Below are 18,481 nucleotides of genomic sequence, written 5' to 3'. Positions count from 1 at the left end.
GGGACAGATGGCCAGAAGCTGTGCGCTGGAATTCTGGGTCCCACCAGGGTCTGTGCAGCTGAGGCCAGTACTTCCGTCTGCAGATGGGTTCCATCTTCAAAGCTGAGTTCAGGCTGCATGACCTTGAGTTGCCTGGGGGAGACCTATGGGTTCCAGAGCCTCTGCCTGTTATCATGACTTCCATTTCTCTTGGCCTGGGGGTAGCTGTGATCACACCTCTCTGTGGACATGGATGTCCTCCCTTCTTTCCTGAGCTCAGTGGTGAAGGATATCTCAGAATGTTGGCTCCAGGCTCTGTACGGACTCTAAGGAGCATTCCACCCTTAGAATGTGTGTACCCAGCCTAGACCATGGACATGGCCATTCAAGGCGAACACCTCCCCAAAGGGGCAGCTGCCTGGCCCCAGCCTAAGAGCCCTTGCTTCCTCTCAAATCCTGGACTTCCTCAGGAGGTCCTCATAATCACACATCTCTAAGCACCAGCTTCAGCTCTGGGAACTCACATGGTGTTCGCCCTGGCTCAGCAGTGGGCAATGCCATCAGGTCCCTTTTTTCTGAGGGCTTGCTGCCCAGCAGGGCAGAGAGATGCAGAGCAAGTACTGACAGGAGCAGGCAGCCCTGACCCAGACCTGGGGGTGGCGAGAAGGCTTCCTGGACAAAGGGACAGGATGAGTGGATGTTGATCACACAGAAGTGCATCAGCTGGGGATGAAGATCCAGAGTAAGGCCAGGCAGGGGAGAGGCAGAGCAAGTCCCTGTGTCTACAATGCTAGGCCAAGGGCAGCTGGGGGTAAGGTGGGGTGAGGCAGAAATGCTGAGACCCTGGCATCACCCTTCAGGATCCAGCTCTTCCTCAATCACCCCCAGAGCCACCCCATCAGTCCCTGATGAACATAACTCTTTCCCATCAGCTCCCTCCATTTCCTGGTCACCTGCATTGGCTCCATCTGGACAAGTAGGCATTCTGGCCTCTCTGCTATCCCAGATCATCTTCTTGAAATGTAAATCCTCCCCCTGTTAACACTTCCACTGGTTTCCCTCCTGGGTTGAACAGTGCCTCCTGCCAAATTTTGTCTACCTGGAACCTCAGATATAATCAATTATGATGAGGTCATACCACATATTAATGAGCCCTAAATCCAATGACTGGTGTCCTCATAAAAGGCCATGTGAAGACACATATAGAGAGAATGGTATGTAACAACAGAGACAGAGATGGAATCATGGGTCTACAAGTCAAGAAATGCTAAGGGTTGCTGGCAATCAGAAGCCAGGAGAGAGGCTTGGAACAGATCCTCCCTCAGAGTCTCTAGACAGAATCAACATTGCCAACATCTTGATCTTGGATTTCTGGTCTCTAGAACTGTAAGAAAACATATTTTATGGCACCTGGGTGGCTCAGTAGGTTAAGCATCCAACTTCGGCTCAGGTCTGATCTCACCATTCGTGAGTTCAAGCCCTGTGTCAGGCTCTGTGCTGACAGCTCTGAGCCTGGAGCCTGCCTCAAATTCTGTGTCTGCCTCTCTCTCTGCCCCTCCCCTGCTAGCACTCTGTCTCTCTCTCTCTCTCTCTCTCTCTCTCCCCAAAAAAAATTTAAAAAAAAAAAAAGGAACCTCCAGAAGGCCTTCCCTGTCCACTGCATCCAAGCAGCTCAGCATTATTCTCCCTGAAACCTGGTCTGCTTCCCTCCTAGGAGTCACATGGCTTCGTGTGCATGGGGACCATGGAGGTGAAGAGAGGTAGACAGACTCATGACTTTGAAGGCCTCAAAACAAACCAGTCAATACATCAAACCTAAAAACAGTTCAAAGTCCAGCTTTTTTTTTTCAAAGTCCAGCTTTTAAAAAATTTCCCAAACATTCCACCATCGAACTTACTCTAACGTTAATCCTTAACAATGACATGAGCTTTAGAGGTGCAGACGTCCCCTTCAAAGAAACCACTACTTACTTCATCACTTTCTATTAAAATACAGATTTTTATTTTATTTATTTTTTGTTCTTTCATCTGAAACTTTACAAAAAGGTTTCTCACGGCAAACCCAAATGAATTACTGGCATCAAGATCCCTTGGGTGGCTGGTTAGAAACACAAATTTCCAGGCTTGGGGGAGTGTGAAAGTCTCTGGTGGTTGTGTCCTCAAACAGATTTTATACAGCACTATATAATCTGAGAATTACTGCCCTCGGCCAGGGGCCTCCAAAGCGAGCTGCATAGGCTACTGACTTAGATAGTTCATTATGGCACAGGAAGGAAATATTAAAGCAAGTACTGGTATATTTTTTGATCCAATTAGAAATTTTGACTATGTTTGTTTCATGATATACAGTTGTAGATATGAATGAGGCATGAAAAGTACAATATATTGCAGGTAAATGCTCCATGTTTTTCCTGATAAGATGCATGACACAATCAGTACCATCTGGAGATTCCTGCTAGGGAAGACAGGAATGCTTCTTTCTGTGAGAATCCCAACAATACCCACCTTCTGTGGTTGGTACACTGGTCATGATGTGACCCCTTGGTTCCAGGGTGAGGTGGGAACATCGATGACTTCTCTAATTTCTCTCAAGACTGTTGGTTACATAGCTACATGTTACTGAATGTTGTGGAGTTCCACTTCTGTGATGGCTTTTGGGGACGAAGTATTAATATCACCTTAGAAGTTCATCCAGGCTATTAGGTTCCTGACACTTGTCATTATTGTTTTTTCTGATTATAAACATAGGAAGTTCTCTTTAAAAAAATCAGAGTGGGGTGCCAGGGGGCTCAGTTGGTTGAGCGTCCGACTTCAGCTCAGGTCATGACCTCATGGTTTGTAGTTTGGGCCTCACATCCGGCTCTGTGCTAACAGCTCAGAGACCACTTGAGATCCTCTGTCCCTTTCTCTCTCTGCTCCCTCTTGCACATGTGCTCTCTGTCTCTCAAAAATAACTAAACATTAAAAAAAAATCAGAGTAAAAAAAGATGAATCAAGTAGCAAAGTCCCCCCAAACTACAGATTGGTAATAAAAGCAGGCTTTACATTTTGAGGAAATTGTTTTGTTATCAGTAGTTTTACAGAGTGAGCCTGAATGTGGGTGAGGAGGGTGGAGGGCCAGGGAGCGCTCCCAGCCAGTTATCCTGAGCTAGACTGGACTAGTGTTGGGCATTTGTGGAGACTAGGGAGATTGTGGGGGGCAGGCTTGGACCTATGGGCCTGTTGGGCACGAGAGGCTGGAGTTCAGAAGGGAGTGTGGGCTGGACCAGCCTCCTGATGGGGAGCAGAGCTGTGGAGCAGACCACTGAGAGGTCAGACTGAGTGTGGTGAACCGATGATCACCGGGGACAGGGAGCACTCAGAGAGCAGAGAACGGGAGGGTATTAAGGGGGGTTCTGGTCAAAGCATCCACACAAAACATATTTCAATACCAAAGGCATGTCTGACTGTGGTAACCACTGCTGAGAAGGGAGAGGATGAGGATGGAGAAGTGGCCACTGGATGTAGGTGATGGGAAGCTGTTGGTGGCCCTAGTAGATGGTGGTGGCAGGAGCCTGGCCGGAGTGGGAAGCAGTGAGGGAAGACAGGAAGGGACAGATGGGGGTTAGGGCAGAGGGTCCCATGCCTGGAAGGACACATGAAAGGAGGATGTGCTTTTGGAGATGGCAGAAGGTGAAACAGATTCAAATCTGGGAGACTGAGCAGGCATGAAGGGAAGGCCGACTCCCTTGCTGCAGGGTGTGTGTTGGGGGAAGGGGGAATGGGGGAAAAAGGGCAGAAAATCGATAGGGAGGGCTTTACAGGTGAGAAGCTGGAGGGGTCTGGTCTGATGAACAGGAGGTAAGACTGAGGGCCCAGAAGGGGGAGCCTTGAGGGAGGTGGAGCCAGGGTGCAGACAGGTGATAGGCTGGGGAGTCTAGAATGTCCCAGAACAAGGCTGGCTGACAGGAACCTTGGTGGGGTTTATCCACTCACCACTATAGGATTCCTACCAGGTAAGGCTCTGCCAGGTATGTGGTCTTCACACAGGGATAAGGGCACAGGCAGTGAGCTAATAATGCCACATGGGGTGGGGGTGAAGAAAACAGGGACAGTGAAGAGTGGGGAGCCTGGAGGTGGTACTGAGCAGGGAAACAGAAGGCTGAGTAGGAAGGGGGATTTGAGGATACAGGGTTACTGATGAGGGAGCACTCTGAGGTGGCGACTAGGTTTCAGTGAGATGCAGACACTAATGGGTTGGAAACATTCTAGATATGGGAGCTATGGGGGCTGAGGAGCCAGAGTTCTGGAAGCCAAGGCTGCCTTGGACAAGGTAGGCTTTGGTGGGAGGCCAAGAAGAACATGATCTGGGCACTGAGGACAGAGTAAATGGGGTATGACCAACCTGACAAGGAAGCAGGTGGGTGGCAAGTATGGGGAGGGCAAGGTCTTCTCCTTGGTAGAAGAAATAGGGCCTTGAGAAGATCCCACATGTCCCTCCTCAGGGAGGGGGGCAGATGTCTGAGAGCTGCCCCCACCCTCCCAGGCCGGGTCATGCTCTTGAGTAAACTCCTAGTAACTGGATCCAGAGCCACAGGCACAGAGGCCCTGCACAGCCCGAACTGCCAGCACGGTTGCTAGGGGACACCAGTCGGCGTTTGACAGGCTGCTCATCGGCACCGCAATTTTTTTGTCAGCTGTGAATAACTCTGGGAGACAGCAGTGGCCATGCCTTCCTGAGCTGCCTGCTGGGGCCAAGGCCGGCGGCTGAAGTTTAAGGAAAACACATAAAGGCTGACCATAAAGTGGGACTTCAGGCTAGTGGCAGCAGAGTGGCCCTGCCTTCTGCTCTCAGCAAACCTCTTGCCTGGCCTCGGGGGGACACGTCGATCAGGGAAGATACCGTTTCATTCCCAGGTCCTAGCACTGGGCTCACGCTTTCAGTCCTCCACGGAGCCCCTCTCTGCAAGCAGCCCACTCTTCTAAGAGCCAGAACAGCAACAATAACCACGATGAACAGCAGAGGTCACTGTGCTCCCACCACCACTGTGACTCCAAGGTCAGCTGGCTCCTTATTCCCATTTTACAGAAAGGAAACTGAAACTCAGAAGGCACAGAGCCGGGAAATGCTGGAACTGAATGCAAACCCACAACTGCCCAAGGCATCAGTCTCAACCCCGACTTTGCCTCCCTGATGAATCCAGCCCAAACTGGCCTGGTGCCCAGTCAGAGGCTGGATACTCTTGGCCGTTGGCACTGGGCCACGACCAGGCCACCAACAGTCATGGGTCTCTGCAGAAAGCCTCCCCTGTGGCAGAGCTCTCAGCCCTGTTCACTCAAGCAAGCCACCAACGCGGCTCTGAAAGGCCCTGAGGCTAGACCTGGAGGGGATCAAGCTGGCACAGGGCTCTCTGACTCTCCACAGCTTACCAGGGCTGCACACGCCCTTGCCTCACTCTCAGCTGGCACCCCTTCAAAGTCAGCCCTGTCTCCTCTTCCTGGAGGAAGAGTGGGTTGGTTCACACCTGACTGTGGAGAGTCCCACCAGAGGCCTCTCTGCATGGCAGCTCTGGTTGCCTGGGAAGTTGCTGGCATCCTAGCCCTTGACCTTGGCCCCTTAGCCACATTTGTACCAGCTGACAATGAAGGCAAGAGGGTGGGGGATGCTTTTGCTTAGGAAATGTACAGAATAGGAGGTTAAGCCAACATCTCTCCTGGTGACAAACCCCATCCCCCATCCAAGCCCAAATTCAACTCAAACCCTAGAAAACACACATTCCTCTAATATGTCTGTCATTCATTTTCGAGAGCCCTAGTTTCTTCACCTGCTCATTAGGGCCAGGAGAATCTACTTTGCCTCTACTTTCAAGATAATGATTAAATAAGTAACCCTGCCCCCTGGCCTCCCTGCATTGTCCAGGCGGAGCCAGTGGGCTGACCAGCAGGACCGGGTAGGTCAGACTTGAGGGGTCTTTTGGAGAACAACAGGAGTAAAAGCAGGGTGTTTGCACTGGAGGCCTGGAGCCTGCAGACTCAGAGGTGGCCTGAGGACAACTCTGGATGCAGCTTTGGTCTCTGAAAGTACTCGATGTCCAAATGTACCTGATGCCACTGCCACATGACACAGGAGGCTGGGCTGCCCAGGAAGTAGAGGCTGCATTGTAGATGGCCTTGTTCTCTGCCCTGGCTGGAGCCAGGGACATCTGGTGTCCCCACTCTCCACCTCCCCCTTCTGATCTGGTGGCAGGCTGGCTGCCAGGCGGTAAGGTTCCCTCTCAGGCCATCAGGGTCACTTCCCCCTGACCAGGCCTCAGGGCAGAGGAGTACGGCTGAAGGAGATTGGGGAAGCCAGGTCCAGTTTCAGAGGCTTCACCTCAGGTTCCCTTCAACACGGCACAACATCTGCGAAGTTGTTCTACCCATTTTACAGACTTGCCAACGAGATGGACATAAGAAAAACAGCTGCCTCGGGTCATACAAATCCCCCTCAAAGCTTTCACTCAGGATTGTTTCCTTACAAGGATTGGGGAAAGGACAGACATGTGTCTGTGCTCATGCATGAAAGACATTATGACATGATCCCATGTGCTCTCGAACCCCAGAACTGAATGTCCCTAAAACAGCACCTGGGGTTCAGAGAATATCTGGTTTCATCTTTAGATTGCCTCCAACTTGGTGGTAGTACTTTATTAAGCGTTGGAGGAAACACAGTGGCAAAGTAAAGTCAAGTTCAAGCGTATTCTCCGTGGAAGGTGTAATCTCCTCATCTTTTCTTCTGGGGTAGTAGGAGGGAATGGAACCTTTTGGGGGCTCCCATGCTCCAGGCAGAAAGCAACTCTCACTATCCCTTAACCACCACAGCTCACCCCAAAGCCATGGGGTCTCCTCATCTTACTCTGCTCCCAGAACTACCACCTTGGACCAAGCCAAGACCACCGATCTCCTTAGTACACAGCTGGGGGTAGTTTCAGCCAACCCATCCACCATAGACCCAGTGACTGTTTGGAAGTTGCAGCCAGAGGGACAGTCCCTGCTTAAAACATCCTGCAGCTTCCACACACACTTTGGTCCACCCACTCAGCTTCATCCTTCTACTCCACACAGGCTGACTGTGTCTCCAGCCCACCCATATGCCCCCACGCCCCACGTTAATACCTGTTTTCCTTGCCCTGGTCCAGAACATGCCTGGTGGGCTAATACAACTTGCTGCAATTCCCAGTTTCTCCCCTGCCTGATTCCAAGCTGAAGTTCATGTGTTGGGAACAGGCTACAAATGGGGACAGAGACCAACAGAAGCTCGAAGCCTGGGTTGTGCCCCAGGTCTGATGCCCTAGAGCCTCAGGAACACAGCAGGGCCCCTACCATTCAGGCCCATAAAAGGGTTGGGACAAGAAGGGCTCAGAGATCCAAGGGCTAGAGGCTTCCCTGTTCTGCATAGTATAAGTTACCCCCACCTTGTCAGGGAACTGGAAGCCCTCAGCCACTTGGCCAGACATCACCATTTGGAGTTGGAGAGCCATGGCTGCTGTAGGGCAGTGTACATGGGGTGGAAAGACCTCCTAGGATGCCCACCAGACAGGCCAGAAGGTGGAAAAGTGACAGGGGGACTCACCCTCTCCAAGTCCTGTCGTAGGTGTGTGAAGAGCTTCAGGCGGCGGTATAGGACGTCCTGCTCCTGCTGGGCCAGGTTGTCCACCTCGTCAGTCTTGGGGGTCAGCAGTGGCTGATTGGCGTTGGCTTTCCTCTTCAGTTTCCAGTACTGGTAGATAAAGTCAACCAGTGCCTCAGCTAGCTCCAGCCGCTCAGCCACCTCAGCGGGCTCCACCAGCTCGTAGAAGTCTTCCTCTAGCTGCTGCAGCCGCTGTTTGCGTAGGGTCACCTTCTCCAGGTCCTCACCAGCTGAGCTGGGCTCCGCGGGATCAGAAGTGGGCTCACCCCGAGGGCCCCCGTCACTGTGCTCCTGGCAGAATGACTTGAACTTGACCTCGTCATTGTCCGCTAATATAGTCCGCATTTCCAGGCCATGGTCAAAGGCGCATGTGACGTGAAATGCTGTGACACAGGAAGGCATGGAGCACTAGAGGGAGAGGAGGGGAAATGTTAGGCATGAGGGGAGCCCTGGTAGGAAGGAAGAAGGATGTAGGCCACTCTCCAGGGTTCCACTGAGAACCCAGGATGCTGGTGAGACCCTATATAAAATGGCATGGACCCCCAACATCCTGTGGGTATGGAAGGAGCTGTGGTATGTGGGAAGGGGGAACTCTGGGGGAGCTTGAGAGGAAATGGGTTTCAGCACCATATATCCTGCGGAAATGGTCAGGTGATTTGACAATCCTTTGGGGATTAAGCTGCATAACTATGTGGGCAAAATGACTTTGGAACAAGAGGCATCAAAAGAAAGGCTGGTGGCGGGTCACTGCCTCCTTTCTGCAACATCATCTAAGATGGGGAGTCATGTCCCTCCTTTGTCCTCTGGGAAGAGGTGCTGGACAGGAACCCCTTCCTTCTCTTGTCCAGGCAGCTAGGGCCGACTCAGGGACTGCTCCTCCCTCACAGCCTTGGATGATGGCTGTGATCAACTGATAAATGTTTCAGGAATACCCCACCCAAATATTAACGACCACTTATGTCGCACTCACAAGTCATTTTGAAAGTCTTACAAATGGGTGGAGGCACATCTAGTGTTTGCAATGACAACTGTTGCTAGAGAAAGAAGGACAAAAGATGACCCCCACTTTCCAATCTATAGACCAGCAGCATCGGGTCACCTGGGAACTTGCTGGAAAAGCAAATTCTCAGCCCATTCTTGATCTATTGAAACAGGACCTCTGGGGATAGGCCCAGAAATGCGTGTTTTAACAAGCTCTCCAGGTATTACTGACGCACACCAGAATGTGGGAACCAATGCTGTGGAAAGACTGGTGCAGCCCTGTCCTGTTTGGGGAGAGCCTATTAGCTCAGCTGGACGAAAAGTGTTTCCTACCCCTCCCACATGTTTGATGTCAGATGTGAGGTCATTGTATTTATTAACCCCAAAGACAGTCGCTCTTGGGGAAAGCCAGAATCCTTCGGCAATGCAGTGATGTGGTGAGCCTTTGCTTCTGCACTCTACCCCATGCCCAGAGGGACTGGGGATGGAGGAGTGCCTCTCAGGTGAGGTTCTGAGTCTGGCTCCAGTCTCAGGCCTCCATGGCCCATCAGTGGTTCTGTCTATAGCACTATGGGAGTAGGGTGGGGGTGGTAGCAGCTGTGTGTTTTCCAGAGGGTCCCAGAAGCACCCCTCTATGCAGATGGTATATGCAGGAGACCTCCTGGGCGACAGCAGGTGAATGGGCCACGTACCTGGATGCAGGTGCCTGTGCACTCCTTGCAAAGGCTGCACGACAGAGCCCAGCGACTGGCTGGGATATGTGAGATCTTGGTGATGGGCTCCATCTTCTCAGGGCACCCGATGCTGACCTAGGCAGGACACAGGGAGCTCCATCAGGCCTCTCATCCCCAGCCTGCCTCTAGGGATCCCCCAAATGGGAGGTGTCTGCTGAAACCAGGGAGTGTGTGCACAGGGCAATGGGAGAGCCCCTGAATCACAAGACCTTCATGACTATCCCAGGCTGACCACTGAGTGTGTTGGTGTTTCCTCACCTGTGACTAGTCTTAAACTGTGACTGTGTATGAGAGTGCACAGCAGTCTGTGTAACTGTGTATGTGTGTGTGCGTGCACAAAGATTACTTATTATAACATGTATTTATTTAATTTATGTTTCTGGGCAACAAGTAAATACCCCAAAGCAGCATTTCTTCTTGCGGGCTTCCAGAGCTCTCCTGGCCAATAGGGATGTGCCTTTATTTAGCTCTTCCTATCCCTCCTATGGGGAGAAACCAACAACCATGCCTAAGTCTTCTGGGCACAGCCCACCTCTTAGACCCAGAGGGTGCATTGGCCTCCCTACTGCCCATGTCTGAAGATAGAGGAAGGGCTCCTGTCCAGAGGTCCTAAACCAAAGGGCCCCCACGGTGGGGAGAAATCCTTGTTGGTTCTGCCTGTCTCTGCTGTGCCCAGCCCAGGGTACACTCAGAGGTAGTCCCAGCTTTCAAGATGTTGATCTGGGAGAAAGATACCACTGTCAACACAACCACTATCACCACAGAAGCCCACAGTGTGGGTCCCTGCAAGAACATTCAGACTAGAAGCCCGCGAAGGGGAGAGGCATCTGCTGACAGGGCCACCTGGCTTGCTTCCAGGCAAAGGCAGCATCAGAGTGGGGCTTCAGTCTGAGTCCGGGGACACAGCAGGGCTGGGTCAGAAACTCTGGTGAATGTCAGCATTTCATATTTCAAATAAAACAGCATGACCTTCCAGGAGCCCAGGGCTTCTAACTCAGAGTGGGCAAAGCCTGTTGCCCACAGTCCCCCTCCACCCAGACTCAGACCCAGGCTGACCCCTCCATCCCAGCCAGTTAGCTATCCACTTCTAATAAGCTCTCTGCCTGATTGCCTGATTTCCTTTTAGGTCAGCTGGCTTATTTTTGTTTTAAACAGGGGGGATGACACTGGTTGAAACCACTGCCTGGATTTGGAAGGACCCACAACATGCTTTCACCTCTACTCTGTGGCCTGGCATCTGCCCAGCTCTCAGACCTACCACCTGGATCCCCCAGTGTCCATAATCCCATTTACCCATAGAAACTACCACCTGAGTTCTGTCCAAGTCCACAGGCAAAGCTCTCTGTGGGTCGCTGCCCCAGTTCTTCTCAGGTGCCATGGGAGATATCCCTTTTTTATGCAAACCTGTGGCCTTCTTTCCCAGTGCTCTGCTACCAGAGTTCTGGTAGCAGACCCTCTTATCCAGGGCTGCCCCATCCCCCTGTCTGCCCACCTCAGGAATCCACAGAGCGCAGCTGACGTGCACCCACTTGGTCCCGCTCCTGGTGGGCTTCAAGGCTCCTCCTCGCTTGGGGCAGAGCAGGCACTTTGGCTGGACACCCAGGGCACATGTCCGGCACAGCCAGCTGCCCGTGGGCACCTTGAGGATCCCGTAGCATGCCTGGGAAGAGAGCAGAGTGGTCACAAGTTAGATGCAATGGCCATCTGCATCTGGTCAGGGTTCAGCTGCAAATGGTCTCAGCCCCAGCCCGAGCTAGAAGCTACAGGGCCACACTGCTAGTAGGCTCTGGTAAGGAGGCCTCCAGAAGGATTCTAAGGCAAAGATGCCAGTCCTCTGTGGAAGGGCTCAGCTCTGCCCTCTGTTGGGAGGAAAGTCACTTTGGCCTGAGATTCATAGTGAGTGATGGATTTCAGAAGTGTCTATGAACTCCTGCAAGTTGAACATACATTTGGGTATGTTATGATACCTGAGGACAAGGCCCAGAGCTTTCTACTTTTTTTCATAGAGATTTGTGAAGGGGGCTCCTCCTGGTCATGCCTAGGGCTTATGGATCTAAGAGCTACTGGGTATAAGGATAAGAATGAATGGGGGGTACACAGACAAGTGATGAAGCCCCTCTGAGCTCCCTAGGAAATATTTCAGAACCGGTGGATAAGGAGATGTGTGTGTGCGTGTGTGTGTGTACGTGTGTGTGCTAGAGTGGATCCACTGGGTTCCAGTCAAGTCTTCTATAAACAAAGCCCAGAAACACCCCACACCTGGGAGCTTTGGGGCCCAAGATCAAGAGGGGGGCATGTCAGTCAACTCCTGATTTATAACATCAATAATGATAAATACTTATAGCTCGTACTATACTGTTCTCAGCAAATAGCTCGTTAGAAGTATCTTAGTCATCACAAGAAATTACTTTTATCTGTAGCTGAGAAAATAGAGGTCCAGAGAGATTAAGAAATTACCCAAAGTCACATAGTTTGTAAAGGGCAGGGCCACAATTTGAAATCAGGAACCCTGGCTGCAGGCTTTGCTCTCCATCACTGCACGGTGCTGCCTGTTTAGAAGTTCAGGACGGTGAGGAGCAGAGGAAGAGGGGCACAGAGGCAGGGGGTAGGGTGTTCAGTGAGGGGATTTGATGGAGGCCCACAGGAAAAGGATGGAAAGAGAACCCAGTGGACATTCACTCCAGTCTGGCTGACAGGACTGAGCCATGGGGCACTCATTCCGTTCCCTTCTCCTCCCTTGCCCTTCTCAGGGGCCTACGCCCACAGTGCTACTGCATTCCTACAGCGAGAATGACCAGTTCCAGGCAGCAGCCTGGCCAAGCAGCATGGGGGAGAACGATTGAGAGGATGCCCACCTGGTGCACACAGACATTGCATTTGTCACAGAAGACCATCTCGTTGCCATCTTCGCCCTCGGGAGAACGGCACACATCACAGACGACGTCCTCATCATACTCAATGCCCAACCCCTCCTGTGTCTCAATGGCCCGTGCCATATTCTGGTGGCACTGGGTTTCCAACTCTTCCAGCACACGCTCTAGCGTCAGCTCATCCAGCTCTGGCCTCTCTGTGAGGACAGCAGGGGAGGGTGTTAGGAGCCTGGTCTATCAGGGCAGATGTGTGGATGGGTCTCCACCCACTTACTGTGTGACTTGGGAAAATGCACCCACTGTCGTGGGCTCCAACATCTGGAAACAGAATGGGCTGGACTATTCAATCTCAAAGACCCCTGGGGCTGGTTATGGTGTTCTGACTTTAGACACCCTGCTTGTGACCACATACACGTGTACATGCAGATAACACAGAAGTATCTCTGGGGTACAGCTGTGTGCATGCGGAATCCACTGCTTGAATTGTGTGTATGGCAGGGGGCTCAGGGAAACCTTCCTAGGAGATAGTAGTGGCCCATATCAAGTGTCCTCAGCCTCATTTATCATCCTAGACTCATTAATGTGTTCACTTACTCTTCGTATAATAGTCAGGCTTACTAACAATATTCTCAACAACTCTGGAAATTGCATGCTATTAGTGCACTCACCTGACAGCTACAGAAAATGAGGCACAGACACACCAAATAACTTCTCCAATCAGTAATACGGCGGGGACTTTCTCCTGTCTATGCAGTGCCAAAGCCCAGTTGTGCCCACTACTTTTCTGAGGGTGGCATTCAGAAGAAAACTCTGCCTGACCTGCCCCGATCCCACTCTTAGCCTGGCAGGTCACCTACCCATCTCCTTGAGCTCCGAGTTGATAAGCTCCAGCCAATAGGCATCAATCTCGTCCAGGTCATAGCGGCTGCCCCCAGGCCAATCAGGCTGGGAGCCCTCGCCAAGTTCAGAGCTGCTAGGGGACACCTGGGTAGGGGGGCCTTCCAGCGGCGGGAGAATCCTAGGAAATCAAGAGAGGGTATTATGAGGGGAGGGATCCTCAGCCTGCCAGCCTTACTGGGTCTGGCAGCCTCCAGTGAGTCGACCAGCCCAGATGAGGAGCTGCTGGACAAGTGTGATTTTTTGATGCTACTTCCTTATACTACCTCTTCTTGCCTGCCCACCCTGCAGAGACTCAAAGCACTACGGGTAAGCAGGAGAGCAGACCAAAGGGCAGAGTGTGGGTGGGGAGTGGGTGCTGACCTATTGTCCTGCACATCCCATAAACATCCATTCTGCCCAGAGCACTCTACTGGTCCTCTCATGAAGGCATCTGGGCCTTAGCTAAAGCTCCATAATCTAGATCTGCCCCGCCTGGGCCTATAGGAGTCAGCCTATGTGCTCTCACTGGGCAATGCCCAGTGCTGGCCACTGTGGGACAAGGGGGAAAGAGCGAGTGGGGCTTCAGGTCCTTCAGCATACCCCTCAAGGCTAGGGAGAGGCCAAGATTATCCCCATGTCCCCACAGGGGAAAGTGAGGCCGGGTCTCCTCTAGGGTGAGAAGGAGCCTTACCTGGGTACACTGCTGTAGCTCATGGTGGCCCTTTCCACATAAAGGGTCTACACTCCCAGAAGACAGTGTCTCCCACATACCTTATCATTCCCTCAAATATGACATAACCTGAGCAGTCAGTCTCTCACCATGGTATCCCCTCCCCCACTGCGAGATGGAGGCCTCCTCCCCTGGATATAAGTAAGGATGGGCCTACTACAGTCCCAGAATCATACTCCAGGGCAGCCCTCCCTTGGGTCATGGCTCTCCCTGAGGCAGCTACATTTGAAGGGTCCTGGCTGCAAAATGTGGACCCAAAGTCCTGATACACTATGTTTTTTAAGTAAACTCTACCCCCAACGTGGGGCTAGAACTCACAACCCTAAGATCAAGAGTCGCATGCTCTACCGACTGAGCCAGCCAGGAGCCCCCTGATCTACCACTTACTGTGTAATCTGGGCAAGCTGCCAAACCTGTCTGTGACCAGTGACCTCATCCAAAAAAATAAGCTAATAATAACAGTACTCTACTTTCTATGGTTGATAAGAACTAAATGGATGAATATGTGGAAAGCTCTTAAAACAGTGCCTGACACACAGTAAGCACTACAGGTGTGTGAGTGTGTATTTTAAGACCTCTAGATATCACTTTGCTCCTTCTGAGATGGAACTGGAGGTCTTTTTATCTGGGGAGGGCATAGTTCCCCCTCTTGGCTCAGCTGTGTGCTGCCCCTCAGTTCCTGATGCCAGTTCAAAATGCCAGCTCTTCCCACCCTCCACGGGTTGCCATGGTTATTGCTGTGGAGCCTGGCTTCCATCTGGCCAGCCCTCCCAGGGGCTGAGAGGCCCTTACTTGCCCAAGGAGCCTCCTGGGGTCGAAGGCAGGGCTGCCAGGGGTTGTACTCAGCGCAGACACGGGAAGGGAGGGCAGGATGGCACAGGGACATGGCTGAGCTATGGGGAGGATTCCTGGGCTCCAGAACATGCCCCAGGTGTCAGCCAGAGGGGCAGGAGGGATGAAGGAGACAGGCGAAAATGGCCTCCAGACCTGGAAGGAGGCTCAGAGAAGGTTGAGGGGAGTAAGGAGAAAGGGAAAGTGCTTGGTGCCACCTTTTCCCACACGAGAGGCCCATATTAAGGAAGGCCCCAGGTAATGACTAATGGTGACTCCATCCAGCCCCCCCTGTAAAATAGGTCATTCCAAATAGATGTAATACTGATACTCTTAGTACTATAAAATCCTGCTTTTCCTCACAAAGATCTTACTGGAATTAATACTTTTTAAAAACATAGACTAATTTTGTCTTGATGCTACTTTGTGTCCCCAGCGTATGCTCAATGAGGTTTTGGATATAACCTTAGAGTGCCCTACTACCTACTGGTGTAACTACCGACACCTGTGTTCTCAGTCAGAAAGTTCCTTTCTTTCTCTGAGAATCTAGGGTTAAGGGGCTCACACCAGAAAAGGCATTTCCTGTGTTTCCTGGGGATCTCATCCTCAAGTGTTACACCTCTTCTGGCTCTGGCTATGGAAGAAGCTATCTCTACCAGCTGGGGATCACCTGACCCTAAGCCAAGGTCTCAGTCTCGACTGTTAGCTAGCAGGACACAGATCAGCTGAAGAAGGCAGATGGCCTGGGCTGGAATCTGGGGGAGGGTCTCTACTTCAAAAGCCTATACCTACACCAGAGGCTGGTTTTGCCCTAGGTTGAATCTTCTGGACACAATGAGGGAGCAGCACAGGCCATCACTCAATTCATGATCAGGGGCTGAGACAAGTTCTCATTACCCACATAAATTTCAGACCATGAGGTAGGCAGACCTGCCAAAGGGCCAGGGAAGAATGGACAAAAAGGGAGACAGAGGGGGCTGGGGTAGCAGTGGGGAAAGAGCAATGAAAGCCAGCATGACAGCGTGATGGGGGCACAGCCTCTCTCTGGGCCTCACAGGGGCAACCCAGTGCTTGTTCCCTTGGCTTGTGACTTCCTGGCCCAGCCCACTAGGCCCTGGCGGTCATACAGGGAATTCCCCAGAATTTCCCAACTTCCTCATCTATCAAATGGGGACAGTAAGATGTACTTTATAGGGCTGATATGGTAATTAAATGAGAAGATGAACATAGCAGGCTCAGCACAGTGAATCCTCAGGAAGCACTGCTGTTAATAGTTCTGACCATGGTGGTTGCTGTGCTGGCTTCCAGATAAGGGCCTTGCAATGGGAGGTGCCCTGGAAGATGGCGGGACTGGGCTGGAGGGAGATAGGGAAGACTTTGCAAAGGAAACAGCCCCTCCCTACCTCTAGTCTATCCTCTCCAAAGAGCACAGACAGGAGGGGAGTGCCTGGCTCCTGTCAGCTTAGAGCAGCTGAGCATATGCAGGGAATGCACCTAGAAAAGCCAGAGCAGTCTGAACACGTGCTCTCCTCTTGATGTCAACAGATAAAGCACCATGCAGGCAGACAGAAGCCAAGCTACTGGTATGGAAGCATCTGCAATTAATTACCCAGGCCATTGGATGTTTCCGGAACCACCTGACATTGACATCGAGGAGGGAGGACAGACAGCTGGGCCAAGCCTAATCAGGAATCCCCTCTCGGCCCAGCTGGTGGCCTGCCCCTCCCCTTTACTGCCCTGGGCCCTTGCCATGTGTATTCTCATTTCATCCCTGCCACACCATTAGGCAGCTACTGTTATCGGGCCCATTTTACAGAGGAGAAAACTAGTTCAAATAGGTTAGTGGTAGTTCTTCAGTCTGCACAGTCTGCAGATGTAAAGGTGTCAAACTGGCTAGGAGCTTAATCCACATTTCTGGCCCTGGGGAGGGGATGTGGAGAATACATTTCCTCTCCAAATCCCACATATTCTCCCTTCCAGAGAATACTAGAGCTCCCCTGACTGTCAGAGGGCCCAGCACTCAGCCCTCAGCAGCCACAGGATGAGCCCTGCCCAGCCCCCAGTCCTCACAGAGCACATAAGCAGCGTTCAGAGTCTTATCTGCCTCTGTAATTCCATGTCCAGCACAGGTCTGGCACCAGGCGGGCACTCAGAGGTGTGGCTACTGGAAAGCAACAGTGCCAATGTCAAGGGAGGTCAGGGCTGGAATCTTTGCCCCAGGCCTGGTCAAAATGGGCCTAAGTGAGAGCCATGGGGCTGCCAAGGCCAAGAGTGCTGGTGGGCCGGGGAGGTCAGGACATCAGGTCCCTCTACCCAGAGACATGACTTAGAGGGTTTTGTAGCATGCAGAAAGCATCACTTGGCTGACCTCTGTTGCTGGAGGCAAGGCCACAGTCATGAGGCACCACAGGTCTCTGTGATCCACAGACCTGAAGGCTACAAAGCCTGGAGAGGATATACCCTGACCTAGCTCCTACCTTGCCCTGGCAGGGAATCCTCCTGGGATTCCGGAAGTAACTGCTTCCGAAGCATCTGCTGTGTGTCAGCATTCAACTCCCTCCCACTTAGAACTCTCAAAAAGGAGTTAACAAGTCAAGAGCATGGCTTATTCCTGACTTAAAGACTATTTAAAAGCCTGGAGATTTCCCAGATAAGACCTGCTTGTGGGACCCAGTTGGGACTGATGTGAAGACAACTCATGGCCTGTTTTTACGGAGTGCTTGTGTGAGCCAGGTCCCATGCCAAATGTCTTCCAGGTGTCGTTTCCCTATGTCATCTCAACCACCATAGGGGGTAGATGTACCATCGGCATTCCCATTTCACAGACAAGGAGACCAAGGCCCAGGGAGGTTATGTTTCTGTCCCAATGTCAGACTGAATGTGAGTGGCAATTTGAACCTAAGCCATCTGGCTCCAGAGCTGAGCCCAAGTCCGGGCCCTCAGCCTCAAAGGCAAACTTCCAGTATTTCTGGAAATTTTCAATGGTTTGTGGGACCAAAGAATCTAAGAACAGAGACAGGCTACAAAGGTCCCTTGTCCCAGCCTCCCCTGTCTAGGGTCTCCCAGCCTGGGCTGCCCAACTTACCTCACCACAGGCTCTGGAATGGCCTCTGCTCCAGCCGGCACCTGCACACCCTTCTCCCATTCTTGTCGCCATGGGTCGGCCAGGATGTAGTAGTCATCCGGGCTGAGCTGGCAGGAATCTGGAATCTTCATGGCTGTGATCAAGTCTGTCCGGAACACCTGTCAGGAGCAGGAGTGGAAAGAGTGCCTCAGGGTGGTCTGCTCCACAGCCAGGGCAGGAAAAGGCAAATGCAACTCCAGTGGGCTTTCTGTCCGCGCCGCACTGCCCCACTTTACTTCAAAGTAAGAAGCCAACACAAAAGCAATAATTACATTAACACACCTTCCCTGAACTCAGCACAGGGCTCTGCACAGAGATGTTCAATAAATGTGCTGAACGGAATTCATCTGTGTTCTGATCTGTTAAAGAACAGAGTTTGAATGATGGATGGGAGTGGAACTCAGGAAAGAGGAAAAACTTGCTGAGAAAGGCCAAAAACCTAAGGGAAAAATCAGATGGTAGGAAGGCTTCTGTGAATGCAATACTGCCATTAAGTGACTGCTTGGGGAATTTCTACTGAAGGTTTAAAATTATGCTCCATTGCTCATGTCCTCAATCTCTAAATAAATAAATAAATAAATAAATAAATAAATAAATAAATGGGTGCCTGGGTGCCTCAGTTAAGCGGCCGACTTCAGCTCTGGTCATGATCTCATGATTTGTGAATTCAAACCCCGTGTCAGGCTCTGTGCTGACAGCTAGAGC

At 51.7% G+C, this 18,481-nt stretch overlaps 1 protein-coding gene across 14 annotated transcripts in view; it reads right to left on the bottom strand.

The window, feature by feature from the left end:
* The window catches only part of JADE2 (jade family PHD finger 2), a 132,225-nt gene that overhangs the window by 8,603 nt on the left and 105,141 nt on the right, over positions 1 to 18,481 (bottom strand). For all 14 annotated transcript variants that reach the window (XM_042935249.1, XM_042935137.1, XM_042935152.1 and 11 more), the window contains 6 exons: positions 17,738 to 17,895; positions 13,070 to 13,230; positions 12,198 to 12,409; positions 10,835 to 11,002; positions 9,301 to 9,417; positions 7,571 to 8,035 (listed from right to left, as the gene is read on the bottom strand). In XM_042935249.1, the coding sequence (XP_042791183.1) occupies positions 7,571 to 8,035; positions 9,301 to 9,417; positions 10,835 to 11,002; positions 12,198 to 12,409; positions 13,070 to 13,230; positions 17,738 to 17,895 (1,281 nt within the window). The remainder of the gene's footprint in view (positions 1 to 7,570; positions 8,036 to 9,300; positions 9,418 to 10,834; positions 11,003 to 12,197; positions 12,410 to 13,069; positions 13,231 to 17,737; positions 17,896 to 18,481) is intronic.

This window comes from Panthera leo, chromosome A1 (genome assembly GCF_018350215.1).
Source record: "Panthera leo isolate Ple1 chromosome A1, P.leo_Ple1_pat1.1, whole genome shotgun sequence".
Classification (NCBI taxonomy): Eukaryota; Metazoa; Chordata; class Mammalia; order Carnivora; family Felidae; genus Panthera; species Panthera leo.
Note: the sequence above shows the minus strand (reverse complement) of the source record. Positions and strands in the feature narration are given on the sequence as shown.